The 19,395-nt window shown below is 53.7% G+C and overlaps 1 protein-coding gene across 5 annotated transcripts in view; it reads right to left on the bottom strand.

Annotated features, from left to right (window-relative positions):
- The window catches only part of NTM (neurotrimin), a 738,537-nt gene that overhangs the window by 132,783 nt on the left and 586,359 nt on the right, over window positions 1–19,395 (bottom strand). For all 5 annotated transcript variants that reach the window (XM_075909354.1, XM_075909355.1, XM_075909353.1 and 2 more), the window contains one exon: window positions 17,748–17,980. In XM_075909354.1, coding sequence (XP_075765469.1) covers window positions 17,748–17,980 — 233 coding nt within the window. The remainder of the gene's footprint in view (window positions 1–17,747; window positions 17,981–19,395) is intronic.

Raw genomic sequence — 19,395 nt, 5'->3', positions numbered from 1 at the left:
GCCCAAGTCACACAACCCCTGTGAAATCACAGCTCTTTCCAGGGTGTATGTTTTACCAGGCAGGCCAGCCTAAGGGAAAGGACATTGCCTTGGGCCCCGCGCCTTCCGGGCCCTGCACTTCCCAGCGCCTGCCTGCCCCCGCCCGCCCGGCTGCTCGCTCACTGCCCTGGCTGGGAGCCGCCCGGCCACATGCAGCCAACTACACCATGCTGCCTTGGACCCGCAAACTCTGTGGCCGGGCCTGTTATCCGGGCCCATCCAGGTGCCCCCCGTAGTCTCTCAGTTTATTTCCTCACTCACCAGTGAGTGGTACCTCCAGGACCTCTCTTCCTGGAGACGACTTCTTGCTCCAGCTCAGAGTTTTATCACAATTCACCCTAATCTCATAACAGCTCTCCACTGGGAGCTGTCCATTGTGCTAGCCAGTCCCTCCTGATCACCTCCCTTCTAGAGCTGGACTGCAATGGAGCTGCAGCTAGTCCTGCAGCTCCTTTTGTAGGCCTTCCTGGCCCCTGATTGGCTGGTTCCTCCACAGCCCTTTTAGCCACCAGGAGGACATCTCTATGACCCTTTTGGCCTTAGGGCCTAGCCCCATTACAGTCACGATCAAAGTGCATGAGCAGCTAAGACTAGAGTCTTGGAGGACTTTTTTGCCCCAGTGAATAGTATATCTGCTCCAAAATGTGATTTTTTTTCAGGGTACCAAAACCATTTGCAAATTTAGATCTAATTCAGCTAGGAGTTTCAGCCCCAAACCCCCTCCCAAAACCAAAAAAAAAATGGAAAGTGTCAAAAGAAGCACTTGGAAGAGAGGAAAGTGATCGGGAACAGTCAACATGGCTTCACCAAGGCCAAGTGATGCCTGACCAATCTGATTGCCTTCTGTGATGAGGTAACTGACTCTTTGGACATGGGGAAGTCGGGGATGTGACATACATTGACTTTAGTAAAGCTTTTGATATGGTCTCCTGGGCTGTGTCTAGACTGCATCCCTTTTCCGTAAAAGGGATGCAAATTAGACATATCGCAATTGCAAATGAAGCAGGGATTTAAATCCCCCCCCACACTTCATTAGCATAAAAATTGCTGCCGCTTTTTTCTGGCTCGGAGCTTTTCCGGAAAAAAGCACCAGTCTAGACGCGGATCTTTCGGAAAATAAAGCCTTTTCCGAAAGATCCCTTATCCCTCATTTTAAGAGTTTCTCATCCTGTTCCAGCCTGAAATGGGCTTCCCGGGCTGGGCTGCTATTCGTAAGCCCCGGCTGTTGCTCCCCCGGCTCAGCCGAGTGCGAGTATCTCAGTTCCACGGGACAGGCCCTGTTGCCATGGGGCGTGTATTGAAAAGACAGAGCGCCGACTGTGAGGAGAACAGAGCGCTAGCTGTGCTTGGCTCCACTCTCCTTTCTCTGCCTGACACCCCCCCCCTTTCCAGAACAACCATCATCGGCACGCACACAGGCATGGAGCTTTTCGAAGCGTAATGAACTCCGTGTGGGAGCCAAGGCGAGGGAAGGTTTAATGTTCAGCTCTGAGAGCTTGGCAAGGCCATCAATTATACAGCCCTGCTGCCGGAGGAGCAAAAAAATCATATTTCAGACAGACGCGGCCCAAAAGCACCCAACAACCCGGGAAGGGAAGGAAAACGCTGCAAAGATAAATCCCACCAGCGAAGAGATGTGCGTGCAGAGGCAGAGGTGCTGCGCACCCAGATCTGCTTTGGAGGGGGAGTCCGTGATGCAGATGTGCGTCCAACCTGGATGTGGACAGAGAACTAACAAACTCTTTACAGTCAGCCTGGCAGGGCTGTCCTGAGGGGGCAGGAGCCTGGAGCAACCCACCCCAGTGCCCCAGGCAACAGCCTGCGACAGGCCCCCCCCAACTGCTCCCTTACCCAAGCCCCACCCTGGCTCCACCACATGCAGCCCAGAGGACTATGTGGGGGTTGGTGCAGCAACAGCAGGCTCAATTCGCTGCCACTGCCTGGCCGCCTGCTCCTCCCCGCTGTGCCGCCCTCCCCAGCCGACTGAGCGCGGTTTCTCTGTGGCGGTGGCAAGCAGAGTCCTGGCCCCAGGGGGCTCTGCTTCCTGCCGCCATGGAGAAGCAGGGTGCAGCGGGCCGGGAGGGTGGCATGGTGGGGCAGGGTTCCTGACCCACAGAAGACCCAAGGGCAGGGGCAGCTGTATGGGCAAAGCTGAGTTTCTAAACTGGTGGGGGTAGTTTTACTATACTGGTACAAAGCACAGTTTTGCCTGTATAAGTGGGTGCACACTGGGGGTGTGTCTAAACTACATGGCTCCGTCGACGGAGCCATGTAGATTTGTAATTTTGGCAAAGGCAAATGAAGCCGCGATTTAAATGATCGCGGCTTCATTTACATTTACATGGCTGCCGCGCTGAGCCGACAAACAGCTGATCAGCTGTTTGTCCGCTCAGTGCGCTAGTCTGGACGCTCCCCTGCTGACATCAAAGCCCGTTGTCAGCAGCCCCGGTAAACCTCATCCCACGAGGGATAACGGGGCTGCCGACAAAGGGCTTTGATGTCGGCAGGGGAGCGTCCAGACTAGCGCGCTGAGCTGACAAACAGCTGATCAGCTGTTTGTCGGCTCAGCGCGGCAGCCATGTAAATTTAAATGATCATTTAAATCGCGGCTTCATTTGCTTTTGCCTATAATCCTAATCTACATGGCTCCATTGATGGAGCCATGTAATCTAGACACAGCCTGGGAGTGATTTGCCAGGACAGCGTACCGTTATTCCTGGGCAGGTAAAGCGCTCCCAAGCCTTAGCCTTTTCTCAGTGTGCCTGGAGCCAGGCAGGGGGCATTTCCCACTGATTTCTGGGCAATTGTTTCTTTTACTTCCTTGGCTTTAACTCGCTCTGGCAAGTCACCCCAGTACGCAAGCCCACGGAGGCATGTGCCGTCACCAGACCAAAATAGTCCCGACATTCCTCAGCTTCACGACAACGCTCAGACCTGATCCTGTAGCCCAACCGTTGGGTCAGTGTGGAGTGCCAGGATCCGCGGGACAGGACAGGGTCTCTGGTACAACGCTGGCTGCATGGCACTGCGGCAGGAAAGCAATGCAATGGCAAACGCAGCTTGAAACGGAATCACGGCATCCCCAGAAAGAGCTGGCGATTATCTGTGAACCTGCTCCATTGGGAATAGGAAAGAGCCGGAGCGGCTGGAAGGTGGAGTGACAAAGGAGAAGGCTCTTGCATCAGCAGCAGTGGCAGGAGAGAGAAGAGGTGAATGCTAAACAAATGGGGAAAAAAGGGAGCAGAGGAACCCATCCTGTGAAGTCAGAGGCAGCAGCGGCCTACAGGACTGGCCTGACAAGTCCTCTCCGTCACTGGAACTCATGTCTATCCAATGGAACCAAGCCGGGGGATCCCCTTGCGGCTCACGTCAGGATCTCTCACTGCTACTTCCCGAGAAGTTACAAGCTCAATTCCATGTGCAAAAGGCTCATGCCCTAACTCCAGATGGGATCTCGCTGTGCAATCCCTCCAGGGCCTGTGGACCACAGGGTGACCATCCTACGAATCTCAAACCATTCAAACTAGGATGCACCACCCGGAGAAGCACAACTGCAAGTGCTAACGTGCCACCCACGATGCGGCGCATCCTGCTCCACAACACCACAAACCGCCTCTGAGCAGGGGTCTCGGCTCTTTCCTCTTCCCTGTGTATCAGGCTCTGGACTTGCCTTAAAGGTTCCTCAGGAGATCTGGCCTGAAAACCAGCTCTAAAAGCCCCAAAGAAGAACCAAAGAGAGAGCCAGATTAAAGTATCAGCTGAGAATTTATGCCCAGGACTTAAGGTTTAATAATGCAACAGAAAATCAATATTTAATAAAGCAAATGATGGAGAAAACCACTGAATGGGAGATGAGGCTCACGCGCTGTTTTCAAACACGATACTCCCTGAAGAGACGGTATTGGCAGGATGGGTCTGATACCAGCCTGTCGTGAGGAGCTGGCATACAGCAGGCTCCAACGCAGGGCTCTACGGGGCTCAATGTTCTTTATTTATTCAAGAACAAACAGAGAATGACAGTGAAGGCATGAGTCTAAATACCCACACAGGTCCAGAGCTCACAGATAAGGGCTGAGGAGCAGCTGCTGCCTCTCCAGAGGTGCCCCGGATTGGACTGGCAGGGAGGGCAGGATGAAGAGACACTGGTAGACAGGCCCAAGAATGGAAGAGTCCATGGACAGTGAAGGTTAGGACAGAGATGCTCTGGCAGGGGAGAGTTGGAAGGAGGTTGGAAGTACCTGGAATAGCAGGTGCACTGAAGGTTCCAGGTTAGGAGAACTGGCTTGAATCACAGAATCCTAGGGCTTGAAGAGCAAACAGCCCCTGCCCAAGGCAGGACCAACCCCAACTCCATCATCCCAGCCAGGGCTTTGTCCAGCTGGGACTTAAAAACCTCTGGAGATTCCACCCCCTCCCTAGGGAACCCATCCCAGTGCTACATCACCTTCCTAGGGAAATAGTTTTTCCTAATATCCAACCTAGACCTCTGCCACTGTAAGTTGAACCCATTGCTCCTTGTTCTGCCATCCGTCACCACTGAGAACAGCCTCTCTCCATCCTCTCTGGAACCCCCCTTCAGGAAGTTGAAGGCTGCTCTCAACCCCCCCCCCCCCCCCCCGCTCTTCTCTTTTGCAGACTAAATAAGCCCAAAGCCCTCAGCCTCTCCTCATGTGTTCCAGCCTCCTCCTCATTTTTGTGGCCCTCAGGTGGACTTTCTCCAGCACATCCACGTCCTTTCTATAATGGGAGCCCCAGAACAGGACGTAATACTCCAGACGTGGCCTCACAAGCACCGAATAAAGGCGCTTCCCTGGATCTGCTGGCAATGATCCCCCTAATGCAACCCAATACGCCATTAGCCTTCTTGGCTACAAGCGCACACTGTTGACTTATCCAACTTCTTGTCTATTATAAACCCCAGTCCTACAGAACTGCCGCTTAGCCAGCCGGTCCCCAGCCTGCTTCAGATTCTTCCGTCCCAAGTGCAGGATTCTGCCTTTGTCCTTGTTGAACCTCATCAGATTCCTTTTGGCCCAACCCTCCAATTAGTCTGGGTCACTCTGGACCCTGTCGCTTCCCTCCAGCGTGTCTACCTCTCCCCCAGCTTAGTGTCACCTGCACTGGAAAAGAAGAGACAAGAGGTGTATAACTGTGACTCGGACACCTTTGGGAGAAGGGCCCGGAGCTAAGTGTGGCTCTGCAAAGCATCCATCTGCAGGCGAGGAACTCATCCAGGATTTGAACTGACACCTGATACAGCACTGGTGGAAATCAGGGCAGCTCCACTGAAACGAATACGTACATGTGCATAGAGCGCCTAAGACTCCAGCAACAGGGACTCCTCCCAAGAGGTAGGGTTACTCACCCTGTGCCCCAGGAGACGGGCAGTAGCAGCCATAGGACAAAGGGCACAGCAGGGCTGATGGCTGGAGTTCACCGAGCCAGGGCACTGCAACTCTGATTAGCAACAACACCCGTCCCCTGGAGGCTGTGGCAAGCTGCCTTGGGCATCTGCTGATGTGATTAAGAACAGGCTTCCTAACCATCCCGTGTGGGGAGGTATCAGGTCTTCCCTGAACTGCTTCCATGTGCGAAGTGCATTACACCTGCATTACACCGGCGAGGAGCTCTCCTGGGGACCTTAAAGATCAGGGTCCCCGAACCGTCTCCCGCTCTGTGTGTGAGGCCACGGTGAGATCTGTACCGTGGGAATCCGTTACGGTGTTCCCCGCCTAGCGGAAATTAACCGGCTCCATCTAACTTCAAATGCTGGGGGGATCGTACTGGGGTCTGTAGATCAAAAGGGTCAATGGCATTTGTGGAGTCATCGTGGTGAAATCAGCCGATGGCAGTCACGTTCAGGGGAGCACGGGGAATGAGGACAGGGCAGTGAAGGATTGTGACTAACTGCATCACTGTTGGAGACGGGACTTTCACAGATCTCTCCGCACCACTCAGGGTCCAGAGCTGTTTGCACTCCATACGCCTGATCCTAGGAGCTCGAAATTCCCAGTGGCAGCAGATGCGCTGCCTTGTGAATGGTCCCGCAGCTGCCAGCGGCTTTTGCTGCTCCTTCTCATCCCCCTCCACACACCTTCCCCCTCCCTCACTCTTGCTCCTCATCTGTCTGATTAATAAAACGCAGCCATTTCCATCTGGGAAACAAAACATGCCTCTAACTGGCGAGGTGATGAATGTTTCATGCATCACTACCCCCCACGTCAACCGCTGCCTGGCGTGCGGCTCGCAGGTGGGTGGAGGTGGCAGCCGCAAGGCAGGGAGGTGCGGAGTGCGCTCGGAGGCTGACAGGCGCTCGCCGTGTGTGGCGGTGCATGGATTAACAGTGCCACGGCTCTTGACTCCTCTGCCAGGAGCCGGACACTTGGGCCGCCCAGCCGCTGCTCCTACAACAGGGCCGGTGGGGCAAATACCGTTCCAAGGAGCGCCAGGAGCATCTGCTGTTACGCCTCAGGCAGAATCTGCCCCGCCGGTCCAGGCAGCTGACAATGAGGCGCGACGATGCTAATGACCTTGCTTAAAAGTGAGTGACAGTCCGAGGCCCCCTCAACCGCTGCCAGGAGAAGGCATTTTAAGTGCTCCGGGGGTGTGGCCATCAAGGACAAGAGGCTGCCTGGGCATACAGAGCGGCGGAGCATGAAGCAAGGCGGCGCAGGGCGAAGGTCGCTAGGGGAGGTGGGATATGCACGTCTGAGACACAGGACTAGCCTCGCCCCCTTTGTGCACGCTGAGTCTCACTTTACCCTGGGGGCGGGCCCACTGCAATCAATGCGAGGCACTGCAGTGTGACCAGCGATGCCGACTTAGGCCTATGCAGCCTAGGAACATGGACTGTGGGCTGGAAGGGACGTATCTGAGTCCCCCGGGTCAGGCTGGCCATGCCTAACGTCACAGGTTCAAACCCCCGTGCCACCAGGGTCATCTTCCTGCCTTCCGTCCCACACGGTGTACTCTCTGGAGTCTTTTGAGTAAGATTTAAATCCCGGGGTGCAGACAGTTCCCCAGTTCCTTCCCACAATTCCCCGTCCACACCGTGGGCCCAGGAGGAAAGACAAGTTCTCCCTCAATTCACCGGGAAAGAATCACAGAACGGCTCCACTTACTGCACGCAAAGAACTAACAACACAGAGGAGCGCATGCAGCAGACAGCAGCTCAGATCTGGTGGTGCTGGGGGTCTGTTCACACTTGGGCTAAGGAGTTACACTCCATACAAGCTCTATATTCCCCACCCGCCCCACTGGCTATATAATTAACACCACCACCCAGTGCTCGCATAGCACATTCCATCTTCAAAGCACTTTGCAGACATCAACTAATTAATCCTTGTAATTCCCCTCTGAGGGAGGTGAAGAGTATTATCCCCATCGCACGGATGCTAAATTGATTTGGAGAGAGGTCAAGTGACTTGACCAAGGCCACAAAGGGAGACAATGTCAGAGTCAGGAGCAGTCCTCCAGGGTGCCTAGCTGCCCGTCCCGTGCTCAAGCCAAATTCTCTTTGAGTGAATATTGGAGAGAATTACATTTTCAAGGAAAAACTTCTTCCTCTCCCAGCCTAGTTCAAATGCAGCACATTCATAATCCCGAGCCAATGATGTTACATATTGTTGCCATGGAAATAACGGGGATGTTGCAGATCTCACCCTATGGGACCGAGCCAGAAGCAATGTGTAAGTTACACATCAGCAAGAGGGTGCAAGGAAGCCCAGGTGAACATAACGGCGTTTAGACGTGTTTTCTTCATCAGCGTGCCCTGATGGAACTATACTGATGTAGGCAGGCCAGGGTCCCCCCGCTAGACTCTGAGTAAGTGGAACTCTTAAGACCTGGTTTACTTGGTCCTGCCTCAAGCTGGACTTGACGCCCTCTTGAGGTCCCTTCCAATTCTACGTCGCTACGATTCTTCCTATTTTGGGTGCAAACTTTTTGCGCTGGGAACCAACTTTTGTTCTCTTTGTACAGTGTCTAGCACAAGTGAGCCCGGGTCCATGACTGGGGTGTCTACGCACTACTCTACTACAAACACAAAGACTGAAAGAACTGGGCTTGTTTAGTTTGGAAAGGAGAAGATGGAGAGGGGACGTGGTAGCACCTTTCAAGTACCTAGAAGGGTGTTACAAGGAGGAGGGAGAAAAATTGTCCTTCTGGGCCTCTGAGGATAGAACAAGAAGCAACGGGCTTAAACTGCAGCCAGGGAGGTTCACGTTGGTGTACGGGGGTCTGCCCACTTGTGAGCTCCCCTCTGTGGCCGAGGGGTGTCTGGTAAGCTCCATGCCTGGCTGTCTGTGGCAGAGGAAATGTTGGTATATGGCCTGGGACTAGGCTTCTTCTTGTCCCCCTTGTTGTGGCTGCTGGGGGGGACCCAGACCCGCCCACTCTTCTGGGTCCTGGCCCAGGGACCCTGTAAGTAGCAGGTGCCTGCTATGAGTCTCTGTTCTCTGCCACTTCCTTGTTGCCGGGGCCACTTCCCCAAGATGCTATCAACTTTTCTAAGCAGCTTATGGCTGGTCTTCAGCCACTGGACCTGGGCCTCACCCAGGACTGACGTTGAGCTTGCACTCGGAGCTGTCCAGAGTGCTGCTGGTCTCTCAGTCAGTACATGGATTTGTCTGGGTCAAGCCCCAGTGAGTCTGCTGGGCCCTGATTGGACACTGTGGAGGCAGCCACTCTATCCTGCCTGGAGGACCTCTCTTCTGCTCCTCTTGCTGGGGTGGTGTGTGGCAAGGCCTCCAATCTCTTTTAGGAGGCGTTGGGGGCTTAGTCCACCCCATCACAGTTGGACATTATGAGAAACTTCCTCACTGTCAGGGTGGTTAAACACTGGAATAAATTGCCTAGGGAGTTTGTGGAATCTCCATCACTGGAGATAAAATTAAGAGCAGGTTAGAGACACCTGTCAGGGATGATCTAGATGGTGCTTGGCTCTCCAGGTGACAAATGAAGACCTTCTTTTCAGTTTTATTTTTCAGTATTTATCACATACTGTACACTGCCTTGTCTGCCCTTGAGTGTTGTGGTATGTCTACACTGCAGAAAAAAAAGTGTTTGCTTAACATGGATTAGTTGTCTTAGCTTACAACACTGGTGAACACACAGCGACTCTGCTGTTAACTTGGGTTAGTAGCGTGAGTTCAAAATTCGGCTGCTCTATCAGCTTGAACTTGAGTTGCTAACTCAAGTAAAAACCAGAGTTGTGTCTTCCCTGCTATTTTAACTCAATTCAGGGAATAGGGGATTCACTAACCCAAGATAAGAACAAACCATTTTTTACTGCAGACACATCTTTAGAAAATATTTGCTCGCACCTGCTGGCAACTTAACATTCTAGGTGAGGCCATGTTTACAAGATGGGCACCACAACGATATCGATACGGAGCCGTAGCTATGCTACCGCAAGCTCCTCGTAGAATCATAGAATCCTAGGGCTGGAAGAGACCTCATGAGTCATTGAGTCCAGCCCCCTGCCTAAGGCAGGACCAACCCCAACTCAATCCACCCAGCCAGGGCTTTGTCAAGAGGGGACTTACACACCTCTAGGGATGGAGATTCCACCCCCTCCCTAAGGAACCCATCCCAGTGCTTCACCAACCTCCTAGGGAAATAGTTTTTCCTAATATCCAACCTAGATCTCTCCCACTGCAACTTGAGACCATTGCTCCTTGTTCTGCCATCTGTTCCCACTGAGAACAGCCTCTCTCCATCTTCTCCGGAATCCCCTTCAGGAAGTTGAAGGCTGCTCTCAAATCCCCCCTGACTCTTCTCTTCTGCAGACTAAACCAGCCCAAATCCCTCTGCCTCTCCTCATAGGCCATGCACTCAAGCCCTCTAATCCTTTTGGTTGCCCTCCGCTGGACTCTCTCCAATGAGTCCACATCCTTTATGTAGTGCGAGGGCCTGAATTGCATGCAGTACTCCAGATATAGCTCACCAGCACCCAATACAGGGGAATAATCACTTCTCTAGATGTGCTGACAATGTTCCTCCTAATGCAACCTAATATACCATCAGCCTTCTTGGCTGCAAGGGCGCCCTGCTGACTCATAATCAGCTTCTCATCCATTGTAATCCCCAGGTCCTTTTCTGCCATACTGCTGTTTAGCCAGTCAGTCCCCAGCCTGTAACAATGCTTGGGATTCTTCCATCCCAAGGGCAGGACTCTGCACTTATCCTTGTTGAACCTCATCAGATTTCTTTTGGCCCAATCCTCTAATTTGTCTAGGTCACTCTGGATCCTATCCCTGCCCTCCAATATATCTACCTCTCTTCATATCTTAGTGTCGTCTGCAAATTTGCTGAGGGTGCAATTCATCCCCTCATCCAGGTCATTAATAAAGATGTTGAACAAAACCAGGCCTGGAACCAATCCTTGAGGCACCCCACTTGAAACCAACCACCAACCTGACATCGGGCTGTTGATCACTATCTGTTGGGCCCGACAATCTAGCCAGCTTTCTGTCTGCCGTACAGTCCATTTATCCAATCCATACTCCCTTAACTTGCTGGCAAGAATACTGCGGGAGACCGTATCAAAAACTTTGCTAAAGTCAAGGTATGTCACATCCACCAACTTCCCCATGTTCACAGAGTCAATTACCTCATCCTAGAAGGCAATCAGGTCGAAACGCAGCCTAACGTGATGGAAAGGGGAATTCCATCTCCCTGCGTTTTGGTAGTTAGGTTGCGCCCATAATGCTGTGTGTGCACCAGGTCAGGGTAGCTGTGATGGACCATGATGCTCAGGGGTGAGGAATAGCTCTGCCAATGTAAATGTTTCATGTAGAATAGGCCATTGTCCTGCAAATTGGTGGGCTGCCCTGTTACCAAAAGGTGTTTATAGCAGGTTAGCTTGATGCTCTTTTACCAATTAGCTGTCTGCAGCCAACTCTGACCTCCCATGAGGTTGACAAGGTCCAGCGAATACCCTTTTAAACATCGTCATCTTTGTCTACATTAAATGATGAGTGGTGTTTAACCAGGTGGTAATTAGCATGAGAAGCTAATGGGTCTGCCAAATACACCCCATTTTTAACGTAGACAAGGGCAAGAGGACACCCTGAAGAAAGTGAAAGGTGAAGTCCAGGGTTATTTGCAGATTCTTATACAACCCTTTAAATTGCTTCCCTTGCTTCCCCCAAGGTTCAGAAAACAGGCTGCTCCCCTCCACACCGGCAATGCTAGAATGAACTGCCCCTCAGAGTAATTGAGACAATCACAAGGTCACTGCTCTTCATCTTTGTGATTTCCCCAATGGAATTGCCAATATCTGTAACATTTCAGCTGCCATCATTAGGGTTAAGAGATAACACGTCATTGAGGTAAACGGGGAAGTTCACAGTGGGTGTTCTCTCTCTAGTGCTATTGTCCCAGGATCTTTGCAGACTCAGGTAGAAGCCACCATGTGGAAAAACACCCAACGTTTATCTTTACAACGTCATGATCTAAAGAGACTTAATTAAAACGATATACACACATATTTTGATTCCGGAACACGATGGGCTCACCATCGAAAAGTCCTGGCCTGCCGAGCCTCTCTGGGGCGCCCTCTTCCGGCCCCTCTGCAGATGACACACACAGGGACTCCAGAGTCTGAGCCAGGCTGACTGGGAGCGAACAGCTCTGCTGTCAATAGGAGCCTGAAGGAACTCCAGGCTGGGCAGAGGAGTGGCAAAGGCATTTGAATAAGTCATGCACACTAATGAGCTGCTAACGACCAGCCCTTCTCTTGGGGATAATTAGCTGAGGTTAATTAGATGTCGACAGCAGTGCAGAAGAGACAGCCATTTTGACCCACTCCCCATCCATACCCCTTGGGTAGGTCGCAAGCCCTGTGTTTGAACCTCTCCCCTTTCCAAGAGTAGCCCCAGCTCTGACACGCATTATAAATCCATTACGCCAAAGTAACGAGTGCACTGGGTGGCTTTTCCTGCTCGTCCCCCCGGGAGCCACGTCCAAAGTAAACTGGCACAACATTAATAAAAACAACGTGGCCACGCTCACGTCCCTCCTCTCGAGCCCCAGGAAAAGGCTTCGTTACATCAGGGGAAGGACTCGGCCTCCGTGAAGCATCCCGAGCACGGCTCTGGGGCCTTGTTTTGTTGCATACTAAACAGTGCAGTGGCAGGAATCGCTTATTAGATGGGTTGGAGGGGAGGGGGCTTGCATTAGATGAGCTTGTTTATCTGAGTGCAGGTCGCCATGGTGCCCCGGCTGGCACTTTGCAAGGGACGCAAGCTTGGAGTGGCAGAGCTAAGAAGAGAGTCACGGGATGGTAACCTTGTGCAGACAAAGGCAGCCACAGAGAGACTTACCCAGATATATGCCTGTATGGGAACAAGCTTTGGAGGGAGGTAGGGAGGAAGGAAGGAAGCAAAGGAGGGAGGAAGGCACCTACTCTGTGGGTGCTCCAGAGCTCAAGTAACCATAGGATAAATACTAGGGCATGCTCAGCACCCACCAGCCTCACCTGTTCGGCATGGCCCCTGGCCTGGCTGACAATCAAGTGTTTGTTGAGTGGAGGCAGGCACTCAGGGGAGGGCAGAAAGGAGCCAGGGGCCGGTGGGTCCTCAAGGGAGAGGGCGGAGGAGGGAGGAAGAGATGGAATGAGGATGGGACCTCTGGGAAGAAGCAGGGTATGGGTGGGGCTTTGGAGAGCAGCCATGGTAGAGCACTCACCAGGAAAAAGGAAAGCCAGCCCGGGATGGATGTAAGGATGGATGCCTGGATGGGTGGATGGGCGGATGGAAGGAAGGATGGATGGGTAGATGGGCGGATGGAAGGAAGGGTGGATGGGTGGGTGTCAGGATGGATGGTTAGATGGGTGGATGGATGGGTGGATGGGCGGGTGGAAGGAAGGATGGATGGGTGGGTGTCAGGATGGATGGTTAGATGGGTGGATGGATGGGTGGATGGGCGGGTGGAAGGAAGGATGGATGGTTAGATGGGTGGATGGATGGGTGGATGGGCGGGTGGAAGGAAGGGTGGATGGGCGGATGGATGGGTGGATGGGCGGATGGAAGGAAGGGTGGATGAATGGGTGGATGGGCGGGTGGAAGGAAGGATGGATGGGTGGATGGGCAGGTGGAAGGAAGAGTGGATGGGTAGATGGGCGGATGGAGGGAAGGATGGCTGGGTGGATGGATGGGTGGATGGGCAGATGGAAGGAAGGATGGATGGGTGGATGGGTGGATGGATGGGTGGATGGGCGGATGGAAGGAAGGGTGGATGGGTGGATGGGCGGATGGAGGGAAGCATGGATGGGTGGATGGGCGGATGGATGGGTGGATGGGCGGATGGAAGGAAGGGTGGATGGGTGGATGGGCAGATGGAGGGAAGGGTGGATGGTTAGATGGGTGGATGGATGGGTGGATGGGCGGGTGGAAGGAAGGATGGATGGGTAGATGGGCGGATGGAGGGAAGGATGGCTGGGTGGTTAGATGGGTGGATGGGCGGGTGGAAGGAAGGATGGATGGGTAGATGGGCGGATGGAGGGAAGGATGGCTGGGTGGTTAGATGGGTGGATGGTGTGTAGGGAGCGTGAGACACTGGAAGCTGGGACTTGATGACCTCTCAAGGCTCCTTCCAGTTCTATGATTGTTTCATCCCTATCCCAGTGCCTGGCCAGACTGCCACGTTGGACGGGAATTGGCTGGTTACCGTTCAGACTGTCTAAGTGGAATTACTTTCCTGGGGGCGAGGGAGGCGGTACCTGGATATTCTCATCTGGTTCTGTAGTGGCCCTGTCCAGAGCAGGGCCCCCCACCAGCAGCTGTCTCGGTGTTGAGTGGGTGCCCTGGCGTGATTGCTTCACAGTCTTCCCTGGGGTCATGCCATGCTACCAGATCCCTGCCGGTTGCCTCTGGTCCCACAGGTCTTTCAGCAGCTAACACCGCCTGTCGTGAAATCCGGTGAGCCAGGCCTGAGGAACCACTCCCATTGCAATCTGGGGCCCGCCTAAGGGCCTGCGTCGCTGCAGTTCTCCACCCCTCTGCCTCGGCCGGCCCCAGAGCCGGGCAGTGGGCACCTTGCCGTACCAGCCAGGGGGAAGGGGCGGTCGATAGTGCTGTACGTGGTGGCCCCAGCGAGGTGCTAGGGCGCCAGGTTCCACTCCTGCTCAGGCAGCACGCCAGGCACAAATGACGCATTCGGTTCTTTTACAATCCCCCTTAGACCAGCCAGAGGTCTGGGGCCCGAGCGGCCAGATGGGGAGGGCCTGCCTCTTTCCCCACGTACACTGTTTTCACAACCCCGGGCTGCAACGGGTTAGCCCTGATTTACACCAGAGCCGGGGGAGGGGGGGAGGAGAAGATACCTTAGAAATTATTCTTATTCTCATGTGATGAAAAGGGGCGCCTGCCGCCAAAGGAAAATGAACTGGGCAGAGTTCCGTGTTTGAATCGAAAGCGACGCACTAAGGCGAGGAAAGGCGGCGGGAATGCGCCGGGGGCCCGATGGGCCCATTATCTACACCATGCACACCTTGAGGAGAGGCTCGCGGGGCCGCCTCCCTCCGCCCCGCGCCAGCGCATCCCTGGCTCCATGCCGCTGGCTTTCCACAGCTGGGCAAAATCCCAGCGTTTCCCCTTCCACCTGAGCTCCGCAGCCTGCGACTCCGCAAGCAGGTAATTAACTCTCAAACAATGGCAGGATTTGCAGATTAGCAGGACCCAGGAAGGAGTGGGGAAACTCATTTCCACCAAACAAAGGGGGAGGGAGCGATTAGTTGCTCTAGCGACAAGAAGACAACTCGGCTAGGGCCATGGACGCTGATGAAGAGATGGAGAAGCGCTAATATCACCCAGGTTGATTTGTCTGCACCTTTAACCTTCCCCTGATTTCTACCATGCAAATGTGGAATCTAAGGGAAATGCAACCCCAGATGAGGGGGAGTCTCTGTCTCCCGGCCCAGCTCCAGCCCTGAGATAAAGTCGCTTTTCTTAAATGCTGTCTTACAAGGCCTTTTACGGCAGAGGAGGCAGCATGCTACGAAGAAACAGAGCTTTCCCGGCTCCCTGGCAGCCCCTGGAAGGGTTGTGTTCACAAGACTGAAATAGCTCCCTACAGGGAGCAAGCGAGCAGGAGCTGAGGCCTGGTAGGGGCCAGAATTTGGGGTGACAATGCACCCCACAGTTAAGACAGCTGGGGAAAGTCTGGGTGTGCCCGATTGCTTTAAAAGGAAGGAGAAGCAGGGAGGAAAAAAAGCCTGGACTCTTTTTGGTGGTCTATTCATTAGACTGTCAATAACACTCAGCCCCAGCATATTGACAGCGGATTAGCACAACGCAACTCTGTGTACAGGACCAATGCCTTTTTAACCCAGCTTGTTTCCAAATCAATACACCCATCAGCATTTGAAAATTAGCCCGAGATGAGATTCCAATACTCAGGCTGGTGTGCCATGCTAAAAGGGCTCCCCTCCAAGTCACAGAGAAAAGCCGGCTAGCAAAGGATTCAACGTTTTCCATTCATCCCCACCAAGGCGGTGACGTTTTGCACACACGAAACCGGGCCCACGCCTTCCTGCCCAGTGCACACCCCCACGCAGGTTCCTTCTGCACAGGCGCATATGTGAGCACCCGTCCCGCGCCTGTTCAGCACACCCGTTCTGGGGAATGGGCACGGACGAAGCAGCAAAAGGACGACCCTCAACAAGTGACCTTGGAAAGTGAGTGTTTTCCAGAGCCACACCCCAACGTGCGACTGGGAAGATGACAGACCTGTGGACAGTGGGAGGCAAAGGGAGTAGATGACCCAGGGCCTGGCCACTGCTGCTGCTATTGCAGGAGCAGTGGTGGCTGCAGGACCCAGCCCCGCCCCTTCTACCTGAGGCCCCGCCCCTTCTGGGGGCATGGAGCCGCCCCACCTCCTTGCCCAGGTTCCTGGCCTCCTTGGGTGAGGAAGAGCTTGAAAGTGTCTCTGTGAGAGTTGGAAGGAGCTAGCAACACCCCCACAGGGACATGTTCATGCTCTAGGGTCCCTGGAATGCTTGCTTAGGTCCCAAGGGTGACTTGGAATGGGGCAGCTGTGTTGGGAAGTCTGGCTATGCCAAGACGAACAGCAGAGGACTGCCACTCGCTACGTGCAACTAGAACGACTCCATCGGAGTGAATGCTCGGGTCAAGCACCAACAGTCAAGGAGACGGACTTGGCCAGGCTGAGATTCGTGTCATTTCAGTGACAAGGGGAATTGGTCCTTCCAGGAGGCTGACATAGGATCGAATCCCCCTTATTTCACTCTGGTGAGGCCACATCTGGAGTGTTGTGTCCAGTTCTGGGGCCCCCACTATAGAAAGGACGTGGATGCATTGGAGAGGAGCCAGTGGAGGGTGACCAGAATGATTAGGGGGCTGGAGTGCATGACCTACGAGGAGAGACTGAGGGATTTGGGTTTGTTTAGTCTGCGGAAGAGAAGAGCGAGGGGGGATTTGAGAGCAGCCTTCAACTCCCTGAAGGGAGGTTCCAAAGAGGATGGAGAGAGGCTGTTCTCAGTGGTGACGAATGGCAGAACAAGGAGCAATGGGCTCAAGCTACAGTGGGAGAGGTCTAGGTTGGATATTTCCGTAGGAGGGTGGGGAAGCACTGGGATGGGTTACCTAGGAAGGGGGTGGAATCTCCATTCCTAGAGGTTTTTAATTCTCAGCTTGACAAAGCCCTGGCTGGGTTGATTGAGTTGGGTTGGTCCTGCCTAGAGCAGGGGGCTGGACTCAATGACTCCTGAGATCTCTTCCAGCTCTATGATTCTATGAATCACACTAGCCCACTGTGAGGGAGCAAGAAGAGGGCCTGGTGGTGCAAGGTCTAAACAAGGCCGTTTTCCCAACTAGCCCCGTTTTACCTGCAGCCAATGCCAGGCCTGGAGGGAGGATAAAAGAGAAGAATCCTTTTTGTTATAAAGCTTCAGGGGGGGTAGCTGAGTTAGTCTGTGCAAGATAAACTTAAAACCCAACAAACAGTCCGGTCGCACTTTAAAGACTAACAGAACACGCAGATGGTATCAGGAGCTTTTCTGCGTGTTTTGTTAGTCTTTAAAATGCTGCCAGTCTATTTACTGGTTTTTACGTTTATCCTTTTTGTTACGTTGCCTCGTTCTGCTGAGATTGCAAAGCCGTTGCCTACTGTGAGTTGGATGTATGGACGCACAGGTGAGCACATGCCGCCCGAGCAGCGTGCATGCACACACTAGTGAGTACACGCTTAGAAAACGCAGCTCTGCGATTCAAACGTCCTCCCTGATCCTGGCACAGAGTGCACCAATCCACTCCCGCCACGCCCGTTCCTTGCTCCCACATCCCACGCCCCACGCGCCCCTCCTCCACACACACAATGGGGTTGGCGGTTTCCCGCCGGCAGGAGAAAATCATGCTTGGAACGGAGTCTCAGGGCGGAGGCGGAGGCCTGATGACGATTCAAAGGGAGTCAGGCAAACCCGGCCTCATTTTCTCAGACAAAACAAGACGCTGGGTCTTGGCTCAGTCCTGCTTGGACGGCCTGGCCCCACTGGACAGGGCGCAGGCCAGAGGCAGGCTGAGCAGGAGAACTGGGGTGAGGCTGGCAGCTGGAGGAATGGGGATGGAGAGGCTGCAGTTCGGGAAGAGGGAGATGAGGGGGGAGCCCCAGGGAAGCAGGCGGGATGGGAAAACGGAAGGCTAGGAAGCAAGGCAGTGAGCTGAGGGGCTGCCTCCCCTGGGCCTTACCTTGCACGATGAGATGCACCCGGGAGGTCTTGGGGTGGTTGTCTGTCTGCACGGAGCAGGTGTAGGGGCCCTCGTCGTACACATCCACGTCCTGGATCTGGATGCTGTACTGGGTTTTGGTGTTGGACAGGAGCACCACGCGGGGGTCCAAGCACCACTTGTCGTTGCCGGCGTAGAGGATGCTGCTGCGGTTCAGCCAGGCCACGCGGGTGACTCTGTTATCCACGGAGCACCTGAGGGGAAGGAGAAAATGATTCATTAGCACGTCGCCTCGCGCGGCCTTGCTCCCCCGGCGCCTCCTTTCCTTCTGGCCTTCTGCTGTTTTTAGCTTTGCTGAGAGCAGCAGTTTCAGAGACCCAGTAGCTCGGGTCTCCCAGGAGGAGGACGTCAGCACTTTGCCTCTCTGCTCGGGGCTGTGTCTCGGCTAGAATTCTACCTGCGCCAAATTCACGAGGGAGTCCAAAAAGGCTCCTTAATGATTTTAGCGTTCCCTAGCTCGGGCGCCTCTCGCTCCATTCCCAAGTGGCACTTTGGGCCCCTTCATCCTCTCCAATGCTGCCTTTTCCAAGTGCGTACAAGACATCTGAGTGACAACCTTCAACTTTTGCCCAAATTCCAATTCAAACTTTTTTGGAAACTTCAAATCTCTGTTCTTCCCCCGCCCCCATAACCTTATTGTTCACTGTCCTGAGAGATCTCCTGGTGGGCAGGAGAACTAAGGGTGAGGTACAGCAAGGGGAGCTAGATGTTTCCTGATCCTGACAGCAGGAAAGAGAAAATATCTCCTGTTCTCCCAGCCTCAGATGCCATGTTTATATTCTCTCCAGGCAACTTCGTTACTTTTTCCAGCAATGGTGATGCAAATTAACTTCCAAGTCACCAAGCAAGGGAGCAGTAGGTACCACAGAGGGGACCCAGGGAAACTTCAGCAAATGAAGCATAAGTCGTTAATGGAGCCAGGAAGAATGCGGGCCCAGTGTATGGCATGTCAATGCAATTTTGAGACATCCTCGGGGGTCTCGTTAGGATAGGAGGTGCTATCACAGTCCAAGAAATAAATAATCCAAGTAACACAGAAGACAACTAACTTCACGCTTTCAATTCATGCACCTCTCTGCCGCCACTGTCTTGTGTCCCTCCACACTCTGCCCCCGCTTTGCGCCCAACTCAATGACTCTGATCTCAGCTTAGCACAGTGCCTGCTGCCCCCTGCAAGAGGGACAGACGAGCTCTGTTACGGGTGATTGACACATTTTAAGGAGGGACTCCTGGGCCCATACGCAGAGGCACCACATGGTCCCTATGCACGGAATCCGCGTTGGCGGGAATTCGAACAGCGTGAGCCTCCATCGCGAGCGGGCAGAACGAAGGATCCAAAATCACTGTTGAGTGTGCACTGCCGTTCCAGCAAACCTTGCTCAGGGCGCAGTACCGCTAGGTGGGGTAGGCCCGGGAATTGGACTTCTGTTCTTGATGCTCTCACTGTCTAAGTGCGTGTTGGAAAAATCACGTCCCCTTCCCGCCCATGCAACAATTCCCTCCCTGTGACTATTCATTTAGCTCCACAGAGGTGCAGCAGACAATTTTCACCGTGCTTCATCTAGGTTAGGCCCTGGATCTGACCCCAGTACCCAAGACCTCGCAATCT

The sequence above is a fragment of the Pelodiscus sinensis genome, chromosome 26, assembly GCF_049634645.1.
Source record: "Pelodiscus sinensis isolate JC-2024 chromosome 26, ASM4963464v1, whole genome shotgun sequence".
Classification (NCBI taxonomy): Eukaryota; Metazoa; Chordata; order Testudines; family Trionychidae; genus Pelodiscus; species Pelodiscus sinensis.
The sequence above is the reverse complement of the archived record's forward strand: the minus strand, read 5'-3'. Positions and strand labels throughout refer to the sequence as shown.